Below are 25015 nucleotides of genomic sequence, written 5' to 3'. Positions count from 1 at the left end.
TAAATTTAAACAATCAAAGGGACTATTTTATGCAGAATGAATACTCTTACATTTCATAGTTAAAGTGCACTCATACTCACGATAATACTCAGGTACTTCTACTTAAGACTTTGAATGCAGTGCTTTTAATTGTGACGAGTACTTGAATCTTTTCTATAATACAGGTTCTTCACTTTATGATGAACTGCAGTCAAATCCCTTCAAATCAAAGAATCAGGACTGACTTTAACACCTCCTTATACGACACAAATTTGCAGCTGCCACAATAAAACCTCTAACGTGATGTCACTCCATGTCGCCTACAGAATAAATACGCAGCTGATCACCAGAATAGGCCCAGAAATATCAGGAATTGTATCTGCGAGTGGATTTTTTTCCTTCTCTGTCAATCAGAGCGACTACGTCTGCCATAGCATATTGTCTGTGAGTGACAAGTAGCTTTTAATCCATTGTCCAAAAAAAGAAAACCCGCTTCCATCTGCCACTCCAAACTGCTCCTAAAATAGTCTGATCCAGATGTGATTTGGACGGTTCTGCACGCTTCATATCTAAGTGTGACGTGTTTGGTTCTGTGAAGCCTCGCGGTCCTTCAGGTCAAAGGAGCAGAAAGAAATATAATAGATTCACATCCCAGACATGTTCTGTGCTAATTAAGAACCATGCTTAACGATCTAATTTAAAGTTAAAGGATTGACAGTCCTGTTTCGGAACATTCACTTGGCTTTCTCGTAAAACGTGACAGCAATCGACGCGCCGCTGGGACGCAGTCGGCCTTCAAATGAAGGACGCGGCCGCAGGATTGGGCTAACACTTAGCGTATCGTTCTTGTCATGTAACTCTCTCCAAGACAGTCAAAAAGCATATTATTTAAAATGTTGAGCTATTTGCTGAACAGTTTAAGAACTGTAAATGGATGCCTGCTGTGGCTCCTGAAGGACCGATTAAAGCTTCACACTGGAAACATCATGAAACAGACCAGTACCACGCTTCACTGCTGTACCTGTACCCATACACCTCACAGGACAACAACCCCGCCATGGATACCAGGTGAGTAAAGCTTTCAGGGGTGTTGATTTAGCCTGATGGTCATTTATTTTTAAAAGCGTTGTTGTTTTGTTCCAGTTAAGTGTGTTACAGTCATTGCCGCTGAGTATCTGCTTGTAATCACTGTTCCTCTTTCCTGAAGCAGTTTTACTGTGTTCGGGATATGTCATCGTGCTGATTTGATCTCGTCCACTTGTGACGTTACATAACTTCGCCGTGTTTGTGACTGATGCACCAGCAATTTGGGCAGAGAGCACTGAGAAATCACAACAACAGAGGCAGCCACACAGGGAGTGAGTCATATGGAGTTATCAGCGTGTGTGTGTCAGCTTTAGTAACAATCTGACAATCACGATTTGTTTGAATCGAAGATTTTAGGGCGATGTCAGGCAGCTTGTGTGGCGTCTAAAATGTTGCTGCGTTATACCCTGATTCTATGATGGTAAATGTCTAAACAATCGTGTCCCTCACATTGAAAAACAACTTTCAGAAATCTGCGTAAAATCAGCAACAGAAACAGAAAGTTCTGCAGAGCTCTTGTCTTGAAGGTTTCCCTAACTCACTTTTCTGCTCAACGGACTCGACCTGAACCTCGTCCTGCAGCACCTGCTCGGCCGCCGTGCAGCCACTTCCTTCATGATTAGTCTAAGCACACAGGACGGCCCTGAACAACAGACCTCAAGTCAACATGTTGCTTGCTTTGCTTTCTGAAGTATTTGTGTAAGACTTTGTTGTTTACAGTACTGTATGTGCTTTTCCCCTGTGTGTGTCCTACTGTTGGTTTACTGGGATTATAGCACCACAAACATCTTCTCTGCAGTCATGACTTTGCTGCGAGGCCTGCCAAGTATCTGCTGTCCACTTGGCAGTATAGACCAACTGAAATCTGCTGTATTGAAAGGCTAGACCGAGCTGCGTCTCTTAAACACCCTGAACGGAGAGAGAAGGTGTAGGCCAGTCGTTATGGAGCTTATGCTCGAACACTGTCGAGGACTGCAAACACAGCCTGTAGATCCGGGTTCCATGTAGTGAGGGTGGTTACTGTTCTGCTGCATGTATGCATCAGAGAACGTCAGCTCCTGAGGGATCATCGTGGAGCCCTGCAGCTTCTCCTTGCTCCTGTACCACAAGCAGGAGCATATAGTCTGGAAATGCAGCACCTCCGTGTAAGCACCTTTTAAATCTTTAGCCTTTGTAGCGTCCTCTGCTACCGGCGTGGACGCTGTTGAGACTGAGATAGGCAATAAACGAGCCACCTCTCCTCTGGGCTTACTAACGGACATTAAGGCTCGCTGTTTGGCGTCCCTGCGCTCGTCCTCGGTGTTCATCGTCAGGAAGCGAAGAACGACCAAGTTCAGGAAGGCTCCAATCACCGTCAAACCCATGAGGATGTAGACGAAGCAGAAAGCCACGTAGCGGGGGTCGTTCTGCAGCGCGTCGTCCCTCTGCAGAGCCACGTAGTCCCCAAACCCGATGGTGGTGAGCGTGATGAAGCAGTAGTAAAAAGCATGGAGGAAGCTCCATCCCTCGCACTGGGAGAACGCCACGGCCCCCACGCAGAGCGTGCTCATGCAGGAGAAGAAGCCCACCGTCACCATGTTGGCCATGGAGACCTCGGTGTGACGCATTCCCAGGCACTTCTTGGCTTGGTGCAGCAGGTACCTGACGAACGTGTTGATCCGCTCTCCCAGGCTCTGGAACATGACCAGCGTGAGCGGGATCCCCAGGAGGGCGTAGAACATGCAGAACACTTTCCCTGAGTCGGTGCTGGGCGCTGCGTGGCCGTAACCTGAAAGAAACATTACATGTTGGTAAAGAAGCTGCGGTTTGTTTTTGTGCTGCAGAGATAAAGTCTGACATGAAACTAGTGAGATTATTATGTAAAGTTGCTGCTTGAAATCCAAAAGAAGCAACGCACACGACCTCTGAATCCTCCCATTAATGCAAACACCAACCACCCGATCTAGCTTGACTTGTGAATGAACAGATATTTACTATCACTCCCACATTGCTAAAAGGCTTTCACATCCCTGAGGTGGCCTGAGACCACTGACGTACTGAGTACGGCAGGTAGACATGTTGTTTTGATAACGTGGGGGTTTGAGCGACCTGAGAAGGTGTTTCAGTTTTACACATTACAACGACACCTAGGCCTTTCAAAAGGCTGATTCTGACATGTTTTTATTCTGCACACTCAGATTTGTTTTTGAGAAGGAAAGAAAAAGAAATGAGGGTATTTAATATTCGTCCTATTAATAGCAGATTTCTTATTCGACCCTTCGCCTCATTGAGACACAATTATTCTCATTATTCCTTTTTAAATGGTGTCTTGCCAAAGAAAGGCACCTACACAGTGAGTAACAGGCAAAATAACATAAGGCAGGCAACAAAAAATATGCAACGAAATCAGATTTGAAAAGAAATGTTATAAAATCCTGAGTATTTTTGTTTCATACAGCCGAGAAACTGCTTAAATGTCTCCTCAAATAAACTGTCTTTAAGCACATACAGACAGCTTTACCTGATCTCAAACAGCTGAATGAGACTGATTGTGTAGATTAAAGTAAAACAGGATGGCATGAAGCGTATAGAAAATGTGTTTGAACCGTTGAGCTGGGAATACAGCCGCTCCTCAAAGATCTCTCAGGGGTTTCCTTTGCCTCACATGTGGAAATGTGGCGCTCTATTGTGCCTGATTATGATTCCAGTCACAGAGCTGAGCTTCTGATTTTCCCGAAAAATAAATACCCGTCAGTCTTTGAGGAACCCAGAGGGTGTTTTGACAACACTAAACGCTTTTGTGAAGATATTTCTACAATCCTTTTAAGACTCTTCAAAACAGTGAGGATGAAAAACACACTCGAGAAAAAGAAATGTATGAATTACACCTCTCCTTACTTCTAACTTTGTTTGACAGTATAAAATAACTAAAGTGATATTAAGTTGGACAAATAGAAGTGATAGAAGTCTTCCAAAGTGCCTCATGTACAAACAGTTGTTACTTTGTGAGTCTTATTTTTTGTCTTTTGAAGAATACAAACTTTACAGACATGAAAGGACTCCAGTCAGTCGCTGGTTTAGCAGCAGAAATAAATAAAGTGTTTGTTCTCAAGTGCTTCCAATTCCAGCAAATGTGAATATTTGTCCCTTTTTACATTTGATATGTATTTATAAAGATTTAGCAGATTGGGCTGTTACAGGTGTTACTTCAGGCTCAGGTTATTATGACCGCATATTTCAGTGTTCCAGTCAGAGTTATATTTTTAAGTTTATTCTCTAAATTATGACTTTATTTTAACTTTATTCGCAATATTTCTACTTTATTGTAATCTTGAAATTTTAACCATTGACAATATTTCGACTAATATCTCGACACTTCCACTTTATTCTGAAGATTTTGACTTTATTCGCAATATTTCTACTTAATTCTGTCTTAAAATTTTGAGTATTTGCATATATTTCGACTCAATTCTCAAAAGATCAGCAATTTTATTTTCACCATTTTAACTTTTTCCTTTTCAGTCAGTCTTTCCTCGTAACATTTCCACTCTACTTTCAGCATTTCTACTTCATTCTAAACGTGACATTTTGACTTAATTTCACTTAATCTCAACATTTCCACTCTTTTGTAAACATTTAGACTTTTTTCTCAATATTTCAACTTTATTTTCAACATTATTCCAAACATTTACTTCTAAACAGTTAGACCTTAATCTCCACATTTTGACTTTATTTTAACATTTAGACTTTATTCCTTAAATTACTTGAATTTCATCTTAAGGTTATAAATTCTTCTTGACATTTTTGGACAATAAAATATTTCTACTGAATTCTAATCTTGACATTTTGACTTTATTCTCAACATATACACTTTGTTTTCAATATTTTGACTTAATCCTCAACATTTGGACTTTATTCGCAATATTTCTAGTTATTTCTCAACAAATCAACTTTAAAATAAGTTTATTTTCGTAATTTTAACTTCTTTCTTTCCATTCAGTCTTTACTCACAACCTTTCTACTTGATTCTAAACGTGACATTTTGACTTAATTTAACTTAATACTCAACATTTCCACTCTTTTGTAAACATTTTGACTCACATCATTACTTGTTAATTATCTTCAAATTCTCCACATTTCTACTTGATTCTCAACATGTTGTCTCTATTCTTGACATTAAGACTTTCTTCTCAACATTGCAGCTTTTCTTTCTGGCATGCTACATTTGTATGTGGCTCTGATACTCCTCTGTACAAAGGGGGACCTGAGGGTGTCTAAAGCCCTGGCTCCGGCCCTGCTGCTGAGCCTCTCTTAATGAAACACTTCCTCCAGGATTCAAATGTGTTAATGAAGAAACTGCTGCTCACCTATTGTCGTAATCACAGTGATGGCGAAGTAAAAGGACCCGGCAAATTTCCACTGGACCCCTGCTTTGTGCGGCTTGAGCTGTAACACGACGTGCTCCAGCTCCTCGAAGTTCTCTTTGGTCAAGTTGTATTTGCGCATGAGTTCGTACTTTCTGGCGTCGAGCTTCCTCTTGTGGCTCTTCTCCTGCTTGGACTCCAGGGTCTCGAACACGGCCGCTCCCACCACCAGGTAGGTGAGGATGCTGATGATGAGGGCGAGAGTCCGGGCGTTTTGTCTCTTCATGGTAGTAAAAAAGAAAAAAAATGTACCTTCGAGTGCAGGTGGGAGCTCTCCGCGACCTTCTCCTGACTGACTCCGGATCCAACAGAGGGGTGGGGATGGGATGGGGTGGATAGGGGGGGACTTTGGAGACGGAGCTGTTCTGTCAGCACCACCCCCACATCACAGTTGGGTTGCTACTGTATTTGGACTATTTGTCACCGACTTATATTTAGATTCCGCAGAAAAGAAACCCAGGGCAATCCCACAGACTGTCAGAGGCGGCTTCATGGAGTAGAGCTCAAATCAAGCGGAGTTTACGCACAAACACACACTTATCTTACACCCTGAGGGCAAAATAAACAGTTTGTCTTCTCTGCAGCAGAAGCGGTGCAGCCTCCAACAAGTAGTCCCTAACGTCGTCAAATATCACTGAGTGCATGATTCATGTGTTCATTCGCTGATGAAATATTTACCCAGTGGCTATTTACACAGACTAGCTCCGCCGTCAAGTTGTCAAGCAACCCAACGATAACTAACCATCCCTGTTCAGTGAGTCAATATTTAAAAGACACATCCTTTTAGTCCGTGCGCAGGCTGCAGGATACTTCAATTCATTACAACTTTTGTCTGAACTTTCACCCAGACATTTAAGGAAGTGTGACTGAAAAAGAAGAAATGGATGAAAGTTGTAGTTTTAATTACTTTACGGCACGGAAGGCGATCATTTTCACGAGAAATCACACGTTAGTTTGATGTCGGCGTCTTTAACCGGTCCACTACCTGAATATGAAGCGGCACAAAAGCAGAGGTTTGTTAAAGCTGCTTTAAAGAATCAATCCTCTGAAATTACACTGTAAAACAAACAGTCATTATAAAGTTTATGTAACGCATAATGAGCTATTCAAAGTCTGAAAAAATAAACCTGGTGATGTCATGGCGAGGTCACCGGGGTCATCATCTTTAAAGGTAATCTGATCTAAAGCTATCAGTTTCGATTAAATATTGAAAACGGGTCATTCAAAAGAGAAAAACGATTACATAATCGATCAAAACTTTCGAGGATTGGGATCACTTTTTAATCCAAAACAATCAGCATTATCCTGATCCAAGCAGGGAGGGAGGATTCAGGCGGGATTACAGGAACAAATCATAATATCACTTTTAAATTGGTCAAACAGAACACAATTTATACAGTGATGCTGATATTAAGACTTTTTTTGTTTACATTTTGCTCTTGAATTGGTCAATTGCTATCATGACATAGTAGATTATAGACTTTAGAGTTGTGGAAAAAATAAAGGATTTTTTTTGCCATAAAATATTTCACCAAATATCAAACTAAAAACTAAAACTAAAACTAAAAACTATTTTACTGTCAGGCTATTTTGTGTGGGTTTTGGCGCCCCCTGTGGACAAAGTATGTATAAAGTAACGTTTATGGCCCGGTTGTTCAAATGGTTTAACCCAAATAAGAATCATCCAGATTTGGAAATCCACATTTTTTCTATCCAGGATCAAGTAATCTATTTTACTTTTATCCGGGTTGTTCAAAGAAAACTGGAAAGGATCAACCTGATCCAGATACTGACTGTTCAGGATTGCAAAATCTGGATTAGCAGAGCTCTGAATGGGACTTCATACTACATAGTTTGTCCACAGGGGTGCCAAATCCACACAAAATATAAGATCCTGACAGTTGCTTCTGAATATTTTATGCTTGAAATTGACGCTATTTGGTGAAATATTTTAAGGGAACAAAAACCTTTATTTTTTCAACAACCATGAAGTCTACCTCATCTGCTGCGTCACCGTAGCGATTCAGCAATTCAAGAGCAAAATATACGTCTAAAGTGTCAATATCATTGTAAAAAAACAAGTTTTATCACATTTCCTTCCTCTGATCCAGCCTGAATCCTCCCCTCCGCTAGGATAATCCTGATTTTTTGGATCAAAGTTTTCCCAATTCACCTCAAAAGTTTTCATCAACACAATCTGGAGGTTTTATCTGGATAAAAGCAAAGATTCAATTACCTGATCTTGTAGAATTACGTAATCCTTTTTCATTTGAACAGCCCATTTTCCAGATTTGATACTTTCCGACAGCTTTCATCTGATCAGATTAAACCTTTTGAACAACCGGGCCCTGTGTTTGGAATAAATATCCAACTTTATTTATAAACAGGAAGTCTGGCATTTCAAATTGAAGATGTGGTGTATTTTTTTGTTTTTTCCCCGTGTGTAAGAGCAGCCATCCTGTCTCCATCGTTTGTAAATATGTGCTTTATTTGAGCTTTTATTTTGAAACCGGAAGTAATGATGTGTATTCCCGCTAACTTGAGGCATGAATGTACAGCGCATAGGCGGAGATGAAAAATGCGAGTCGGTATGGTTGTTACGTCGTGTTAAGCAGTTCCCCTTTCATTTCACTACAAAGTAAGAGTGCATACTAAGTTTAAGATAAAATAAGACGACAAGAACTGTGTCTAAGCAAGTATTATGGTCTCAGAAGACCCAAGTTAAGTGGTAACGTTAATTAGCCTTTTGCTACCGTCTGTTTTAAGCTAGCTAATGTACAGTGCAAGTCATGTAAGCTGTTTATTAATGAGGGAATGCATGTACAATCTGAAAATTGTTTTATGTGTTAGTATTTGTAGTTCCACAGTGTCTTATTCTACAAACAAGGTTTGGTGTACAAACCAAGGTGCCCAAACAAAAGAAGTGAATAAACATCAGTTGAAAGAGCCAGGAGTCTCGCATTGTAATCCTGTGGGCGGCATACTGTGTAAAGATTTATTAAGGGAAATCATGAAACCAAGCATTTAAATAGTTCAATTAAATGTATTATTATTTGGCACAAAGCTGTAGAGCTTTGTAGAGCAAGCCCAATTTTCTCTTGATTCAGCTTCTCAAATGTGAATATTTGCTGTTTGTCTTTGCATTATGTTGTTGTAAATTAATTGGACTTTTGACTGTTAGTTGGACAAAATACAAACAATTAAAGAAACTTCAGAGCATGTGTTAAGCATTTTTAAACTCTGGTGATGTTTTAAAGGCAAATTATTAATAGAAAAAATAATCATTACTTAATCATTAAAATGATTGTAAGTTGCATTTCTACAAGGCATTAAAAAAAATCTAAATTGAACCACTTCAGTTTGATGTAATAGCCAAATTGCATTACATCTTTTTCGATGGTTTAAATTAAATGTACCTCATATAACAGCTCTGTTCATACAGCATAACAAGACTGCACTTTCTGCTGTGGTTTAATGTTTTAATGGGACCAAACAGCACATTGGAGATGTTTGAGTGCTACAAAGAAAAAACAAAAAAGTGCTTCCAGGCGAAAAGCAAAAACATAAAACTCATGGTACTTTTACACACATCAGCTCCATGTTTCTCTGTGGATTTCATCACACGAAACTAAAAATCATGGCTGAACAAGGCCTTCATGAGGTATTTGAGAGAGATCCCCGGGTGTCCGCGGTTTCCTACAAGGCCTCAAACTCATCAATCCTCTGCTTGGTGTTGCCCATGCGGATCTGACGCAGGGTCTTGTACTTGTCGCGGCCGGCTCGGACGTTCTCGGCGTGGATCAGGTCGTTCTGGGTCTTCTTGCTGTCGTGTCGGGAGTCTGCGAGCTCTGAGCTCAGTGCCTGCGGGGGGACGAGAGCCCGGTTATTAAACAAGAGACAAAATCCAAACAGACGTTCTTACTTTAATTACTTCTCTCTTCTCAGTGACTTCCGCAGAACATTTTTGCTCTTGTAACTCAGCTGTAGGTCACATTTTTTAGCTGTCGAGAAGAATCGAGGCTCGCTTCATCAAAACACAATCTGTCTGGTGGCTGCAATGCATTCTGGTCGATTGACAGTCTATGATGAATTTCTCTTTGTATGATTGTTCAGAATCAGAGCTGAGGGCCAGATGGAGAAGTTTCCCATCAGGTCTTAGATAACTGAACACATTTTAAGCTACTGAAAAGGTTTTTCAGTTTTTAAAATATCGTGTTTTATGTCTTTTTGTCCAAATAAAAAAATGTGTTTTGATGTTTTTCATCACTTTGGTGTTTGACCTTCACTTCAGGACCTTCAGGACTGTTCTCACATTATAAGGTTTTTGTGGATCTGTTAAATGATATTGTGTATTTGCACTCTGTCCTGTTTGTTACTTTAACTGCAGCACAACAATTTCCCTCAGGTTAATTATTACTGCATTCGTGTGCTCCTCGGACTCTCCCATTTCTTAAGTTGGGAAGTCGGTCTTCTGACTTTGGTGTGTTTACAAACTAAAGTCATCACGTAGTAAGGACATGGACGCTATTAAGAAGGTGTGATGTTGATAGCTGTTTCTAGTTGTGCTTTACCTGTACATTTCCTAAAACACTATACCTGACTTGTTATAGGTGTTTAAACCAAAGACTGTATAAAAAGATGGACGACATGACAGCTCCCGGAGCTATACTTGCTTTTAACTATGCGTTGGCATGATGGCTGCGTCTGTTTGGAGCGTCGACTGTGCACGTACTCAAAAATGAACACTACTCGTACGCGAGATGCAGTATGCACATGAACAGTAGGGGCAGTGTAGAGGCAGAGGGAATGTGACTGTCAACACAGCAGCAGGGACAGCAATGGGAGAAAGTTCTGAAGACAAGCTGATAGACCGAGTCTGCAATTATCCACATCTGTACAATGTGTCATTGCCACTGCACAGTGACAAACATGCCTGTCAAAACAGCTGGAGACAGATAAGTTCCGTTTTAGAAGTCGACGTGGAAACCTGCAAAACTAAATAGAAACAAGTCCGGGGCCGTAATGTACGTGCACGGAGAAACATGTTAGAGAAACAGAGAGGGGACAGCGCTGACGGTGTGTTCTGTCCACCGAACACATAAAAAGCTGTCGCTTTTTCTCCTGTGATCTCAGAATAAGCATAACAGTAACCTCCTCGAGTGTCACTGAGTCTGTTCTTTATAGTCCGCACATACGGTAGTTGCATGAGGCCTGAGCTCTCTGGTGTGCCCTCTAGAGGTATCCTCCCGTGACACGAGTAGCGCACAGACAAGTATGTGAACAATTACGTACATGACTCAGCCGGTTGTGTACGCGAATGCAAGGTTAAAAAGCAAGTATATGTCCAGCCTACAAGTGAAGCCAAAGCCTCTCTAGCGCCCCCTGCTGACTGGCATGTTAACAGATGGGACATGAGTCAAACTATAAAATCAAAATACACATCAAATAGATTTTTCTCCAACATGGTTTCTGTCATTATAGTTAGTTCTTATCATGTTCATTAATGTCCAAATGTTCATTTTTCTGACAGGTTTATTTTTAATTAGTTATTTGATGCTATAAAAAGGGGGTGTGGCCTCATGATTGACAGCTCTGTTGACAAATGGGGCTCCTGCAGCGTTCTGTTCCCGAGTTGCAGAGTAGAGGAGGAACGGCGAGAGGAGACGTAACTAACACTAACACTACAGTCATTGAACTTTCTATAAGCATGAATATCTGCTTCAGAGCGACACAAGAAGCCAACACGGTTTATTTCTCTCTCTCTTAAATGCTCTCAACCTTTAGATTTCACTAATCAAACAATTTGCTTAAACTGTGGACGACTTTTAACAGATTTTCAGGCTGAAGCAGAGTTATCAAAATCCAATCAATTAGCAAACAACAAGAAAAATAACAAAGAGCTTTTTACAGTCCGGCTTATTGAGTTTGTTTGATGTCCCCGAACTCACCAGCAGCTGTCTTTGCAGGCGCTCGTTCTTCTCGGCCTCGGTGACTCGCTCCTCCTCCTGGCGGTGGTCGTTGATGCCCTGCGTCTGCAGCTCGGCGCTGTAGGTGCTGTTCTCCTCGCTGTGCTCGTGGTCGCTCTCGTTGTCCGAGGAGGAGGAGGAGGAGGAGGAGGAAGAGCTTGAGGAAGCCGGAGCGGGAGCAGGAGCAGGAGCAGGAGCAGGAGCTGAGTTGGCAGAGCTCATCACGCTTTGCAGCTCCTCCTTTGTCTTCGTCAGGTCCTCCTGCACTTCGTTAGCCTAGGACAAAGAGTTCAGAGTGGTTTAAACATGAGTGGGACAGTGCTCGCCGATCAACAGGACAAAAACTGAATTCATGTGATTCCTAATTTGTTGTGTACCTACGTGTTAAAAGCAAAACAAAAAAATAGTTGCAGTTTGTCCAACTGACGTACAAAGGCTTTTGATCGCAGAATAAGGAAACATTGAATGTGACGACTATAAAATGGCGTGCTCTGACATCTCCCAGGTGATCCCTGTGACTTGAATGCGCCTGTGCATCCTTTGAAGGCGTGTTGGAGACCCACCTTGCTGTGCCATGACTCAGCCTCTTCCTCCTTCATTCTCTTGGCCTCCTCCAGCAGAAGGATCTTGGAGCTGTACTCGGCCAACTCTGCAGCCTGCGGGGGAGAAGAAGAGGGATGAGGAGGAGGAGGAAGCATAAACCATGACGTCAAAAAGCCCCAAGAAGAGACACCTGTTCACCTCAGCTAACCTCAATTATCTGGACAAGATGTCATTTTAAGAATGGATGGACCAAAGAAATGAATGTGAAGAGAATAAATGAACCTTCTATTTGTAACACGTTACTCTGCAAATTGAAAGCTTATTATCAAAACATAAAAATAGCCTTGTCGTAGCTAAATGACTTTGTGATTATCTGACTTAAAGTGAGAGAGCTTTAAGAGAGCTTTAATCCCAGGAAAGCAGGAAAATCCCCCAAACACAGCATGCTTCTTTCTTCAAACAGTTAATATGCGTTTACTCTGAATGTAGGAGCTTTATTTTGTAATGAGTGTTTTTCTCTCCCGACTTTCTCACGTGAAGGATCGGAGTTTTTCTTGCACCGCGTACTCACCAGCTGCTCCTGGCTCTTTAGCTGGTCCTCGGCCTGCCTGGCCAGCTCCTCCTTGGCTATTATGGCCTCCATCCTCTCAGCCTCCAGCCGGGCAGCCTCCTGCTCCACCCTCCTCCTCTCCTCCTCCAGCCTCATGGCCCTCTCCAGCTGCTCCTGAAGCTCTACAGGACAAAGTTGGAGGAAAAAATATATTATGTATACTGTACATGGAGAGAAATGAACCACTCTGATTAAGCCATAGCTTTCTGGGAGTGGATTTTTAGAGTCCTAGAGGCAAAATATGGAACATTTTACAGGAGAAAAAAGCTGAAACAAAATAAAATAAATCAAAAATATAAAACAAATTAATTATTTTAATGACTGGGGGTTGCTTTGAACTTTTTAGGGAACCAATTCGGACACACAGGGTGGCAAAAAGGAAATAATCTACAGTGTTGGCATTTCCTAAATCTGTGCCTCTTGCAGCCAGCCTGCAGGAAGAGGATTTGAATGTCTGTTGACTGCAAGAAGCTGCATTCTCCCTTGTTTTATGAAAACATTTAATCATGGAGCGCTGGTTTAGCTCAGTTGGTAGAGCAGGTGCCCCATACACAGAGGCTACGGTCCTCGCCGCAGCAGCTGCAGGTTCGACTCCTGCCCTCGGCACTTTGCTGCATGTGTTCCCCACTCTCGTCTCTTCTTTATTCCTATCTAATAAAGGCAAAATGGCCAATAATCTTAAGAAAAATAAAATTTTATTAAAAATTGAATACACATCATTACAGCTTGCACAAGCAAATGTAAAAACAAGAAGTTTAGAAGCCATTTGACGCAGTTTCGAGGCCCTGTTTATTCCTCACACTGGCAAATAAGTATTTCTAAGTATTTCTTTATAAGCAATTGTTAACTTGTGGAACCTACAGAATGTAAAACCTGAGTCAGAAGCAAGTGAATAACATACATTTAAAAAAAACAATGTATCCAGAGTATATTGTGAACGCATTTAGGGAGCATGTAAGAATTTAAAGGGGGGTATTATGCTAATTTCAAGCTTCATATTTCCCTCTGTGATACCTGTGGAGTAACTTAGCATAATTTATAGTTAAAAAAACTCACTGGTGCTCTGTGCAGGCCCTCATGCAGCCTCTGCCTGAAACGACTCAGTCAGCTCTGTCCCTTTAAGAAACCCCGCCCCTACAAGCCCACTTTCCTCTGATTGGCCAGCTCTCTGAAGCCTGCTGAGGCTGCACTTTGTGACGTCACAACTGTGTGAAACCTGGCCTTCCTGAACGACCCTGAACAGGATGAGCGGTATAGATAATGGATGGATATCTGGTGTTTTATTCTGTATATTTTTTCTTTCTGTTATTTGACTCTGAAAGACTCTGCGACTGTGAAAGGTGCTATATGAATAAACTTTGCTTGCTTGCATTCTCTCGTATTTAAAACAAATAAACAGAAGAGGGCAGCGAAGCCATGTTACAAGTTTAAAATCTATAACACAGCATTACATAAGTTATACTGTTCTCTGTAGTAAAATATGACGGTGAAGTCTGTGATAGCAGAGTAAATTGTGTCCGTCTCACCTCTCTCTGCTCTCTTGGTCGTCTCTTCGTACTCGTACAGCTTCACCATCAGCTCCCTCTTTTCTCTCTCCATGTCCTCCTTCTCCCTCTCGATGGCCTCCCTCCTCCTCATCTCGCTCTCCAGCTGATCCCTGCAGAGCCCACGAAGAGAAGCATGAATACACTTTTTCAAATCTGATTGGTTAGGGATAATTAGTGTTCCCCCTTCACTTGATGACCCCCTTTCCCGTACCTCTCCATCTTCTTCTGCAGCCGCTCCTCTTTGGCCTGAGCCTTCATCTGCTGAACCTCGATGGTGTCCGGCTTGCGGCGGCGCATGTACAGCTCGTGGTTTTTGATGCACAGCTGCAGGATGCGCTTGTTGACTCGCAGACGTGGGGCGTAAAAAATGAAATCCTTGGACAAACATTAAAAAACAATCCATGTTAGGAAGAATGATACTTGTACCTAATTAATATCAATCTAACTATTCGCTACAGAGAGTATAGGACATAATAATAGAATAAATTAAATAATACAATAAACTTAGTTTAGCAATAAAATTTGGTCACAAAGCTGCCGTTGCAAGCTCCAGGCTGCAGCGTCTATGCACGCCGCCATCTTGGATTTACAAACCACATTTACACCTGAGATGTCGCTGAGTATTGCTGGATCAAATACTTACAATAGCTTTCTTGTCTATGGGCTTGATGATGAACTTCTTATCGTTGAAAGAAATGTTTCTAATTTCACTCCAGGGGAATCCAATCTTTGGAGTCAGCCTGGAAACAGAAGGGGGGTTAGTTAGGGGTAACTTCAACAGCATGTTTAAACAGTTGGTTTGGTTGCAGGGTGAGCTTGTGTGTTCATGTTGTGGTAGAATCAAGAGAATTAGGTCAACGACCTTTTAAAAACAACAGCCATGAGGTCAAATGTTATTTAAAACTTGACCAACTGGAGGTCGATGACTGCTCGTGTGTTGCTTTCCTGTCTACAACTCGTCAGATCAATACCAGCACGTATGTGATGTTAAGAAAGACGAATTACATCACTAGCCCCTTTCACGCACGCACCCCTGACATGTTACAGAGTTTCCCTTTCGCACAAGATTTTCCACGTCGGAGGAGTGAGGTCCCCAATCTCTTCATCTGTCCAGACATTTTTGCTGTTGTCGTCTTGTAAATGATCCTTCTTCTTCAACCTCTGATGTTTTTAATCACCCTGTTGTGTGCTGCTCTTCTGGTTTCACAGCGGTCGCATGTTAAAAACGTCGTCGCCCGCTGATTATTACGTGCTGCACTCACACATCGCCTCACTCTCGACTTCTTGCAAACATTTTATCAGGAGGCTGGCAGGAAACAGTCTGCATAAAGTCGAGGTGAAAAACTCTCTGTATGCGTTCACACATGCAGCCCACCCGGACAATGTCAGGAAATCTTAAGGCGTGCGGTGCATGTGTGAAAGGGGCCACTGCTTCATTGACTTACCTGTCCTGCTTCTCATAGATGTTCAGTCCCAGAGCGTCGACTCCGAGCCACAGATCCGTGCCCTTCTTGTTCTTGATCTCGAAGAAGTTGACGCCGTACATTTCCAGGTCCTGAGCGATCTTCAGATACTCAATCATGGACTCTTCCCTGTTCAGGTTAAACAGGCAGATGTAAACATGGAAAAAAAACACACATACACAGACATCTGATCAGTGTTCTTCCAACTACACCAGGTTGTGTTTGACCTCAGGTTTCTCAAACTAAAACCCTACATAACGTTGACTTCCTGTAGCCTGCTCAAATTTAAATCTGCCTGAACTGAAACTGAAACTGTAAAAGGACAATATTGTTACTTATTTCTACTCCACTTAGACATACACTCACCGGCCACTTTATTAGGTACACCTGTACAACTGCTCGTTAACGCAAATATCTAATCGGCCAATCACATGGCAGCAACTCAATTCGTTTAGGCACGTAGACATGGTCGAGACGATCTGCTAAAGTTCAAACCGAGCGTCAGAATGAGGAAGAAAGGTGATTTAAGTGACTTTGAACGTGGCATGGTTGTTGGTGCCAGACACAACCATCTCTAGGGTTTACAGAGAATATCCTGTGAGCCGCAGTCCTCCGGGCGAGAATGCCTTGTTGATGGCAGAGGTCAGAGGTGAATGGCCAGACTGGTTCTAGCTGATAGAATGGCAACAGTAACTCAAATGACCGCTCAGTAGAAGAAGAAGGAACGCACAACACGTCGAGCCTTGAAGCAGCATTGGAGCAGACCAGGTGCCTCTCCTGTCAGCTAAGATCAGGAAACTGAGGATACAATTCACAGCGCATCAAAATTGGACAATAGAAGATTGGGACAATGGTCTGATGAGTCTCGATTTCTGCTGCAACATTCAGATGGCAGGGTCAGAAATTGGCGTAAACAACATGAAAGCATGGATTCATCCTGCCTTGTATCAACGGTTCAGGCTGCTGGTGGTGGCCGGTGAGTGTACTGTATATATGACATACTGTATCTAGTAGGGGTGTAACGATACGTCAATCTGGATTGATATCGATTCGATGACTAACGATACATCATCAATGCAAAATGCAAATATCGATCCATATCATGAAATTCCCACGGCACAGCATTACTATTTCCGCAGCTCCGAGGTCAGCTAGCAATAAATGACAATAATGCTAACAGATAATGGCAAGCAGCCAAGACAAGGACATTGAAGCTATTCATTTTATGTTCATGATTTCATGTTTTTCAGAGTTCAGGAATACATTTTGAGAAAGCAAATTTGTGTTGCTTTTTGTGAGTTGATAATATAAATGTAATGGATTGTGTTAATGGGCATATATTGTCTGGTATTGATCTCAGGCCCCTGAAATTAATCGAATCGAGATCGTATCGTGGCAGATCAGCAAATATGATTAATAAGAATCGATGTAATATAGTATTCAAATCTGGGTTCTTTAAAATGTTTTTGAAACTTGACCCAAAGCATAAACGTCAAGATGGCTTTACAGGGAATGGTTTTACTTTTTGTTTTACTTTTCAGATTAAAAATTAAACCGTAGAGGAATAAGATCACAAGAAGAGGAGAATCATAAAGTTGTCAGCAAAATCACTGAGTGTAAAAATGGAGTATGGGTTTTTTATTGCCTATAGATTCAGACAGTGTTATTTCCCTGATAAAAATCTGCTTTAAAATGAGGATAAATCTGTGGAAGAGTTGTCAGTAAATTCATTGCCCAGGTGGAGTTTACATGCGTGTATTTTTTGCTTACTTCAGCACGGATCTGTGCTCCTCGTGCCAAACCTGGATCCTCTCTTCCCACTGATCCTTGGACAGCTTGTGTTGTTCCAAAACTCTGAGGGGAGAGACGAGAAATCAGCAACACACTGGAGAAAATGTAATCAGTCTGTGTATACCTACTGAGCTCGTCTCTTGTCCTGTTATGGCTTTTTTTTTGTTTATTGCGAGAACATAGTTGGTTCATATTTGAGCCATTGAGGGACGGATTCAGCTATATGATTCAGCTTTCTTTTATTTTCCCCACCTTGATTTTGGTGCATTTCAATACACAAAGTACATAAAAACATTTTAACATGAGTAAAAAGCTGCATTGCAAAAGACAAGAAACTGAAATAACATACAACGACTGACAACGGAAATATGAGAAGTTAAATCATCAGAGAGTTCATCATACATTCTCCGACCAGCTCGTACTCACCTCTTGGGCAGCAGGCGCTCGGAGGCCAGGTAGCCTTTTTGATGCTCTGACTTTTTGTAGTCTCCGTACTTTGCCTGGACGGCGTAAGAGGCCAGCAGCACGGCGGACTCCGGAGGGCAGTAGACCTCGTCTCCCAGGATGTCCTCCTTCACCTGCAGGAAGAAAAGTCTCCGGGTGACGTCCTGGATCAGCTCCTCAGCAACGTCCTCCGGGTAAAACATTGCCCTCAGCTTGAACTGCAGGGGAGTCTCCTTCTTCACTCCCTGGGTCATCACCTGAGAGAAGCAGAGCAGATCAGATGTTATTGAAAAAGACATAAGGTATGGACGACAGAGTAGACTGAATTAAAGTATGAGTAGAGGTGAAAAGATGGCAATAGGAGTAGAAAGGAAAGTAAAGTATGATAATATACAGTCTTGACGAGTCGTGAACTACCTGCAGTTAAACCAGTAGTTTGACTACATCGTATAGTCTCGTATCGTGTCCTGCTGTGTTGTGTCGTGTCGTATTGTATCGGACCGCATCTTATGAAAGATTGATTGTATTGTGTCCTATCGTATCGTTGCTTATTGTCTTATCATATCAAACCGTAGCTTGTTGTATTATGTTTTATCGTTTCGTGTCACATCCTATAGTAACATATAGTAGCGTATCGTAATATATCCTGTCCTATCCTATAGTAGCACACCGTGTCGTATTGTATCGTGTCGTATCGTATCCTATTCTATATTAGCATAACTTATCCTAGCGTAACGTAACGTATCCTATCCTATCCTATAGTAGCACATCGCGTGGTATTGTATCGTGTCGTATCATATCCTACTCGCGTAACGTATCCTATACTATCCTATGGTAGCGTATCGTGTCATATCATATCGTATCCTATACACTAATCCGGAGATTTACCGGAAGTTGACAAGCCGGCATTACTGCAGTGTCGTCTCCCTACAACATGTGTTTCTACATTTACCGTTACTTAACCGTTATAACGCAACGTATCCTATTCTATAGTAGCGTATTGTATTGTGTCGTATCATATCCTATAGTAGCGTATCGTGTCGTATTGTATCCTATTCTATAGTAGCGTAGCGTAACGTATTGTATCCCACGCTATCTTATAGTAGTGCATCGTATTGTGTCGTATCATATCCTATCCTATTCTATATTATCGTATCGTGTTATATCATATCCTATCCTATCCTATAGTAGCGTAGCGTACCTTATTGTATCGTATCATATCCTATAGTATCGTATCGTACTGTATTTTATCTTATGGTATTGTATTGTAGCAGGTTTGCTGGCATATGGCCCTTTATTGAGTCTTTAGATTATTTTAAATAGCTTCCCCAACACTGATAATATGATGCAGAATACAGTACTATGGAGAGTTACAGGGGGGCAGTTATGTAGATGGAAGCAGGATAGCAGAGTTCAGTTATGAAGGAAGTTATGACCAAGATGTTTTAAAAAAAAAAAAGTATATATACACATTTAAACTTTATTTTTCAGCACCTTGATTGTTTTATACTGTATATTGCTTTTACTTGCTATGTTGTTTTTACATGTAAAGTGTCTTTGAGTACCTTTTAAAGCGCTTTATAAATAAAATGTATTAAGTATGTTAACTTAAGATGACTAAAAAGTTGAATTGAGTGCATAAATAGAGTAGAGCCTTCTCAACGTACCTGCAGGAGTTGCAAGGAGGCACTGGGAAAGACTTAGGTAGCTTAGGTATATTCTGTATGTACATCCACATGTTTGTGTTTAGGAAGAAGAGAAACGCAAATAGGATTACAGGTGGGTGTAAGGCTGATTTAAAGTATGTTTATTATCATAATAATGTATAACTACCAACTACGACAAGTTGATGGCACACAAAAGACATATCTCAACAACCTCAGTCAACACCTGAAAATCAGGCTGTTACTGAGTTTATGGAAAAACGTCTTAGTGTTTAAAATACCAATACATGAACAATCCTGAGATCAATACGTCTAATATAAGAGAAGATTTTTTTTTTCTTTTGACAATATCCAATTTTACAAAAGTACTGTGAAATACCTTGAATAATGTCAGGTAATGTAATTTAAAGGGAAAGTAACACTTACAGAAAAAGTAACTTTATAATCAGACAGCTGCATTTCAGCTTGTGGCCTTCATGAGGGTCAACACATTACAGGTAACAATTAAATATGGGAGGTGTGGAACTAAAACAATGTTAAAAAAGATAAAATACACAGAGGAACACAGGTGCCCCATTGGCTGAAATATGTGTGGATGTATACGATTGGTATAGTTTTATCTTTTACCCACCTTACCTGTTAAAATGTGACAAATGAAGGCAACGAGCTGCAATGCGTCGGCCTGATAATACATTTGTTTGGTGTACTTCAAGTGTCTCTGGAATTTTGACAACAAGCCTCTAATCTGTGGTAGAGTAAATGTAAAATATAATATAAAATAGATCATAGTAGAATATTGCACAGTTCTGAAGAGCAGGATAGAGTAGAGTAAAAACTGTAAGTGTTACGAGAAGGTTTGATTAGCACAGTATAATGAGGTGTAAACTAGACAGTTTTACCTTCTTCTCATGGCTCAGCCATGTGAGGATTCCTCTGATGTCAACGAACTGCAGCCCGAAATACCAAACCTCACGCAGGCCGATGGTTCGGACAACCTGAGAGACACAAACGGAGACAGGATGATTTTTTCATTTACTTGTAACATTTTTTTTTATTCATTATTATATATATTATTCAGCCTCTGAAGAAACAACCTTTTATACACGACGTAATTTACATTACTAAGCAGGATTATGCAATGACTGTGAATGTGTACCAACAATTGAATGCAACAAAGCATTGTGCTTTACTTTACTAGTACAAGTTGTACTGAACAAGTTGTACTTGTACTTTACTTGATTAAAGTACAAGTCCAGCCCTGGTGTGTACGTCAGTTTCACTCTGAACAACTACAGCAGCATTTGAGGTGGTGAGTAATCTTTATCACAGAGCTGCCTTCTTGTTAAGTACAAAGGTTTAGATAATTATCCACCAAACAGGGAGCTCTAAGTAAAGAGTGTTGGGTGGGGATGTCACCTTTCGTTACATGTTAGTGATGATTTAGCTGTCGGATGAGTGTATTAATAAGTAAACTTTTAAGGCACAGAGAAGGCTGCCTCATTGTCTGGGCATTTTCTAACAGTTCTAAAGGATTTCAAGAGGCAGAAAGTGTAAAGAAAGTTAAACAGATGACTATGACAACATGAAAACAAGTTAAAGTAATCAGAGTTTTGTGGTTTTGACTGGACAGCAGTAATGTGTAAGTAGTTGCACATACTGAACACTTTTTTATTTATTTATTGTATTTTAATGCTCATTCGTGTAGGGAGTATGAAGCATGTAAAACAATCCTGAGAGTGTAACATTTATAACCTAAAGATTATTCACAATGAATTGTTCACAATTCACAATTCACAATGAATTCACAATGAATTCACAACCCTCTTATTTCAGCTTTTGAATTTATTGTATTTAATTTTTTGTACACACAAAAGGCTGCATAAAGTCCAGGGGATAAAAATACGAGAGGTGTCAGCACAGGTCAAGAACTTTGAGGAGAAAAGGAAACAAAGCTTACATAATCTAGGAAAATACAAAAACACAGTATGCCAACAGGATAAACTGAAATAAAGTATAACCAGTAAATATATTTCAAATACTGCAAGATTTTACATTCAAAATATTTTATCAGCTCATAATTTATTATTAAAGCTTAAACTGGCTGAATCTTTTAACTTGACCGTCTTAAAAAAACGGTTTAATCCAGTAAAATAATAAAAAATATAAAATAATAAAACAAGATTCTGAATACACAACTTATATGGTATTAAATTTGTTGTTTGTTTTTTATTTTTCATATTATTATGATAACAACGGTGGAGTCCAAGACTATCTCTTATCTCATCTTATCGTGTTGTGTTAACGTATCATATCATACTTTATCAAACTGTATCATATCATAAGGTATTGTATCGTCCTGTCCTGTGTTATCATATTGTATCTTATCATATCGAACGTATTGTATCGGACCATATTGTGTCAAATTGTATTGTCTCGTTTCGTGTTGTGTAGTGTCATATCAAATTGTATTTTATCATATCGTATCGTGTTTTATTGTATCATTTTATGTTGTGTAATTCTATCTAATTGTGTGTAATCGTATTGTGTTGTGTCATATTGTATCGAGCGTATCGTATCATGTTGTGACCAATGACTGTATATATATATATATATATATATATATATATATATATATATATATATATATATATATATATATATATATATATCTTTTTATACAGTCTATGGTTGTGACTTATCAAATTGTATCCTTACATATTGTATCATATTTATTCATATTGTCTCATATCGTATCGTATCGTATCGTGTTGTGTCATATCAAGTTGTGTCAAATTGTATCTTATTGTATCTTCTGGTGTCATATTATGTTGTGTCGTATGTTATTGTATCTTAACGTATTGTTCCGTACAGTATCGTATCGTTTTGTGTTGTTTCATATTGTATCAAATCGTATCTTAGTGAATCACATCACGTTGTGTTGTATCATATTGTATCATCTGTATCTAATCCTATCACTATCATATTGTATCACGTTGTGTCGTATCCTACCATAACTAAAGACAATGATCCTATAAATCTGTAAAGCCTTGTTCTGTTTTTCATGTTGTAACATACAGACCTGGTCAAAGAGCTGCTTCCCTGTTGTGTTTTGGTTGAAGGAAAACTCCAGCTCTGCGTCCATCGTGGTGACGCGCACGTTGACCTGCAGCAGAAAAGGTCATTTAGTCACGTGATAACAGTTAACAGATTTTCAGTTTGAAACACATAAACACTTTTAATTTCATAAATCCAAGCAGTTGGGGCGCTGTTTAGCTCAGTTGGTAGAGCAGGCGCCCCATATATAGAGGCTTCGGTCCTTGACGCACTGATTGCAGGTTTGACTCCCGATCTGCGAATCATTTGGTGCATGTCATCCCCCACTCTCTACTCCCCACATTTCCTGTCTCTCTCCAGCTGTCCTACTTAATAAAGGCCAAAAGCCCCAAAAATAAACTTTAAAAAATAAATAAATAAATCCAAGCAGTTAGCTGGTTTTCTTTATACGTATATCTGAATCCATCAATAGTACATTTATCCCACAACTGCATTTTATTGCTTTAAATTTGAACATGAAACAACTTTTTTCACAGTTAAAAAGTTAGGTAATTCAGTCATTGGCTGAAGGATTACTCTCGTGTTGAGCTGTGAAGTGTATCGCTCATAAACCATAATTGCTTACTATCTCATTAGACTTTGGACTATCCTTGCAAGGTGCCACAAGGTTGCATAGATTAAAATACCAAAATACTTGCTGCTTGCCAAGTCGCCTTTAGACCTCACCACCGTCAGTCACATCATTTATAACAATTGGCCGGCATATTAACCGGACTATCAAGTGACTCTAGAATGATTTTCCCAGAAGACCAAGAATAGGATTGTTCTCATTTTCCAAAAAAGCACGAGGACAACTGCCTGACCCCTCGCCTGCAGGCCTGCAGCAGTTACACAATCACTTTATGAAGCTACACTGGAGCACACCCCGGCTGTCATAAAGATAAAAAACCCGCTGAAACTTGAGCAACAAAAACTGGAACATCCGTTGATTAAACCTTGAAATGTTTTTCCACTTTCCACGATTACAAGATGATTTCCTAACTCCCTGAAGCTTTCCTCACTGCTAGCTACCACAGCATGACCTTTTCTCAAATCACTGACTGTGCTAATCACCATAATTGAAGCAGTAATCAATTATAATCAATCAGTGTGTTGCTTCATTTAACTTTGGAGTTTTTGTTTGAATTTGGGTTGTGCTTTTTGGTATCTAAAAGCTCTTAAGCGTTAAGTTTTCAACTTTAACCCAGAATTCAACTCATGAATTACATTTTCATTTTAGCATTTTCCAGAGCAACACAAGACATTCCTGCTGCCATGACTCATAAATTTGTCTGATTTCAAGGTAATTTAATTTGTAAAGTGGAGCCAGAAGTCGGCGTGTCTCCCTGGAGTTTAAATATGAGATGCAGAGATGCAGAGCTGCAGGCGTAAAGTACAGGCCGGCCTTTCTCATCAGACTGATGCTGAATACTTCAGTGACTACCTGAGGGCATTTAGGATTTACAGAAAATAAAACATAAGTGTTTTCTTCTGTTTGGGTGTAAAATTGATTCATCCCGACAGTCTAAACATATCAAAAGGAGAAATGAACGCTGTCCAACCACAGAGTCATGAGGTTCTGTTGACAGAAGTTACTCTTATACGAAATCACTACAGTTCCTCCAAAGTTAGTTATTATCTGTTACGCACAACAGAAGGCCCTGTTCTGGCCGTCAAGTAGCATGAATGTGTGCAGCATAGGTCAAACTCTACATTTGGTTAATGAGTAAATGCCAAGAAGGATCTGTGCCTCTTGGAAGTAACTCACATGCTTGAACACAGAAAAAATATCATGTCATTTAAACTTTAAAAACATACATGATTAACCCTTAAATTTATTCCTTTTCTCCACAAGTATTTAGGTATAAATAATTCAACAACCCTGATAGGTAATCTTTAAAGAAAGAGCTTTAAACCCTGTACCTTCCCTTTAAACTTGGACCAGGAAGACACATTTCAGTGATGCACTTATAAACAGAAATCATAGGTCTTACTGTTTTGGGCATCTTGGCTCTGGTTGGTGGGCGAGCTCCAGCAGAAGAAAGTGTTTCCCAGGCTGACTGAGGCTGCAGTGGCCGACTCCCAGCAGAACCTCCACCTGATAAAGACCGCCGCTCCGCTCTCGCTGGCAGACTCAAGGGCAGGGCTGGTGTCCTTTGAACTCGGCTGTAGATCACTCACAGTGATGTGGGAGGATCTGCTCGGTTACTATCACGCAAAACAGACAGATTTACCTCCAGTGTGGCCGTCCAGGCAGGGTAAGACGCACAGCTCCACCCAAAGACAATCACCTGCCTCAGCACCTGGACTGACCTTTGATCGCAGCAAGCGAGGCTATAAAGGCCCGGATGTACTATTTATGTAGCCTGTTTGGAGCTGACTCGAGTGAGTCATGAGCTGCAATAAAGACATTCAAACAAGATCAC

General features: G+C 40.5%; 2 protein-coding genes across 2 annotated transcripts; both read right to left on the bottom strand.

Annotated features, from left to right (window-relative positions):
* Positions 1-1946: 1946 nt before the first annotated feature.
* kcnk3b (potassium channel, subfamily K, member 3b) lies at positions 1947-5694 on the bottom strand. The gene is made up of 2 exons (XM_069662244.1): positions 5412-5694; positions 1947-2833 (listed from the first exon to the last, which is right to left on the bottom strand). The coding sequence occupies exons 1-2, from the start codon at positions 5692-5694 to the stop codon at positions 1947-1949; spliced, it is 1170 nt and encodes a 389-aa protein (XP_069518345.1).
* A 3470-nt stretch (positions 5695-9164) lies between these two features.
* On the bottom strand, positions 9165-24595 carry ezra (ezrin a). The gene is made up of 13 exons (XM_069661338.1): positions 24584-24595; positions 22576-22659; positions 20396-20491; positions 17815-18089; positions 17368-17451; positions 15580-15726; positions 14778-14874; positions 14346-14509; positions 14114-14244; positions 12549-12709; positions 11998-12090; positions 11417-11710; positions 9165-9329 (listed from the first exon to the last, which is right to left on the bottom strand). The coding sequence occupies exons 1-13, from the start codon at positions 24593-24595 to the stop codon at positions 9165-9167; spliced, it is 1803 nt and encodes a 600-aa protein (XP_069517439.1).
* Positions 24596-25015: the final 420 nt, after the last annotated feature.

The sequence above is a fragment of the Semicossyphus pulcher genome, unplaced genomic scaffold (genome assembly GCF_022749685.1).
Source record: "Semicossyphus pulcher isolate SPU_LCO1_2020_fin unplaced genomic scaffold, fSemPul1.0.p SCAF_14, whole genome shotgun sequence".
NCBI lineage: Eukaryota > Metazoa > Chordata > Actinopteri > Labriformes > Labridae > Semicossyphus > Semicossyphus pulcher.
Note: the sequence above shows the minus strand (reverse complement) of the source record. Positions and strands in the feature narration are given on the sequence as shown.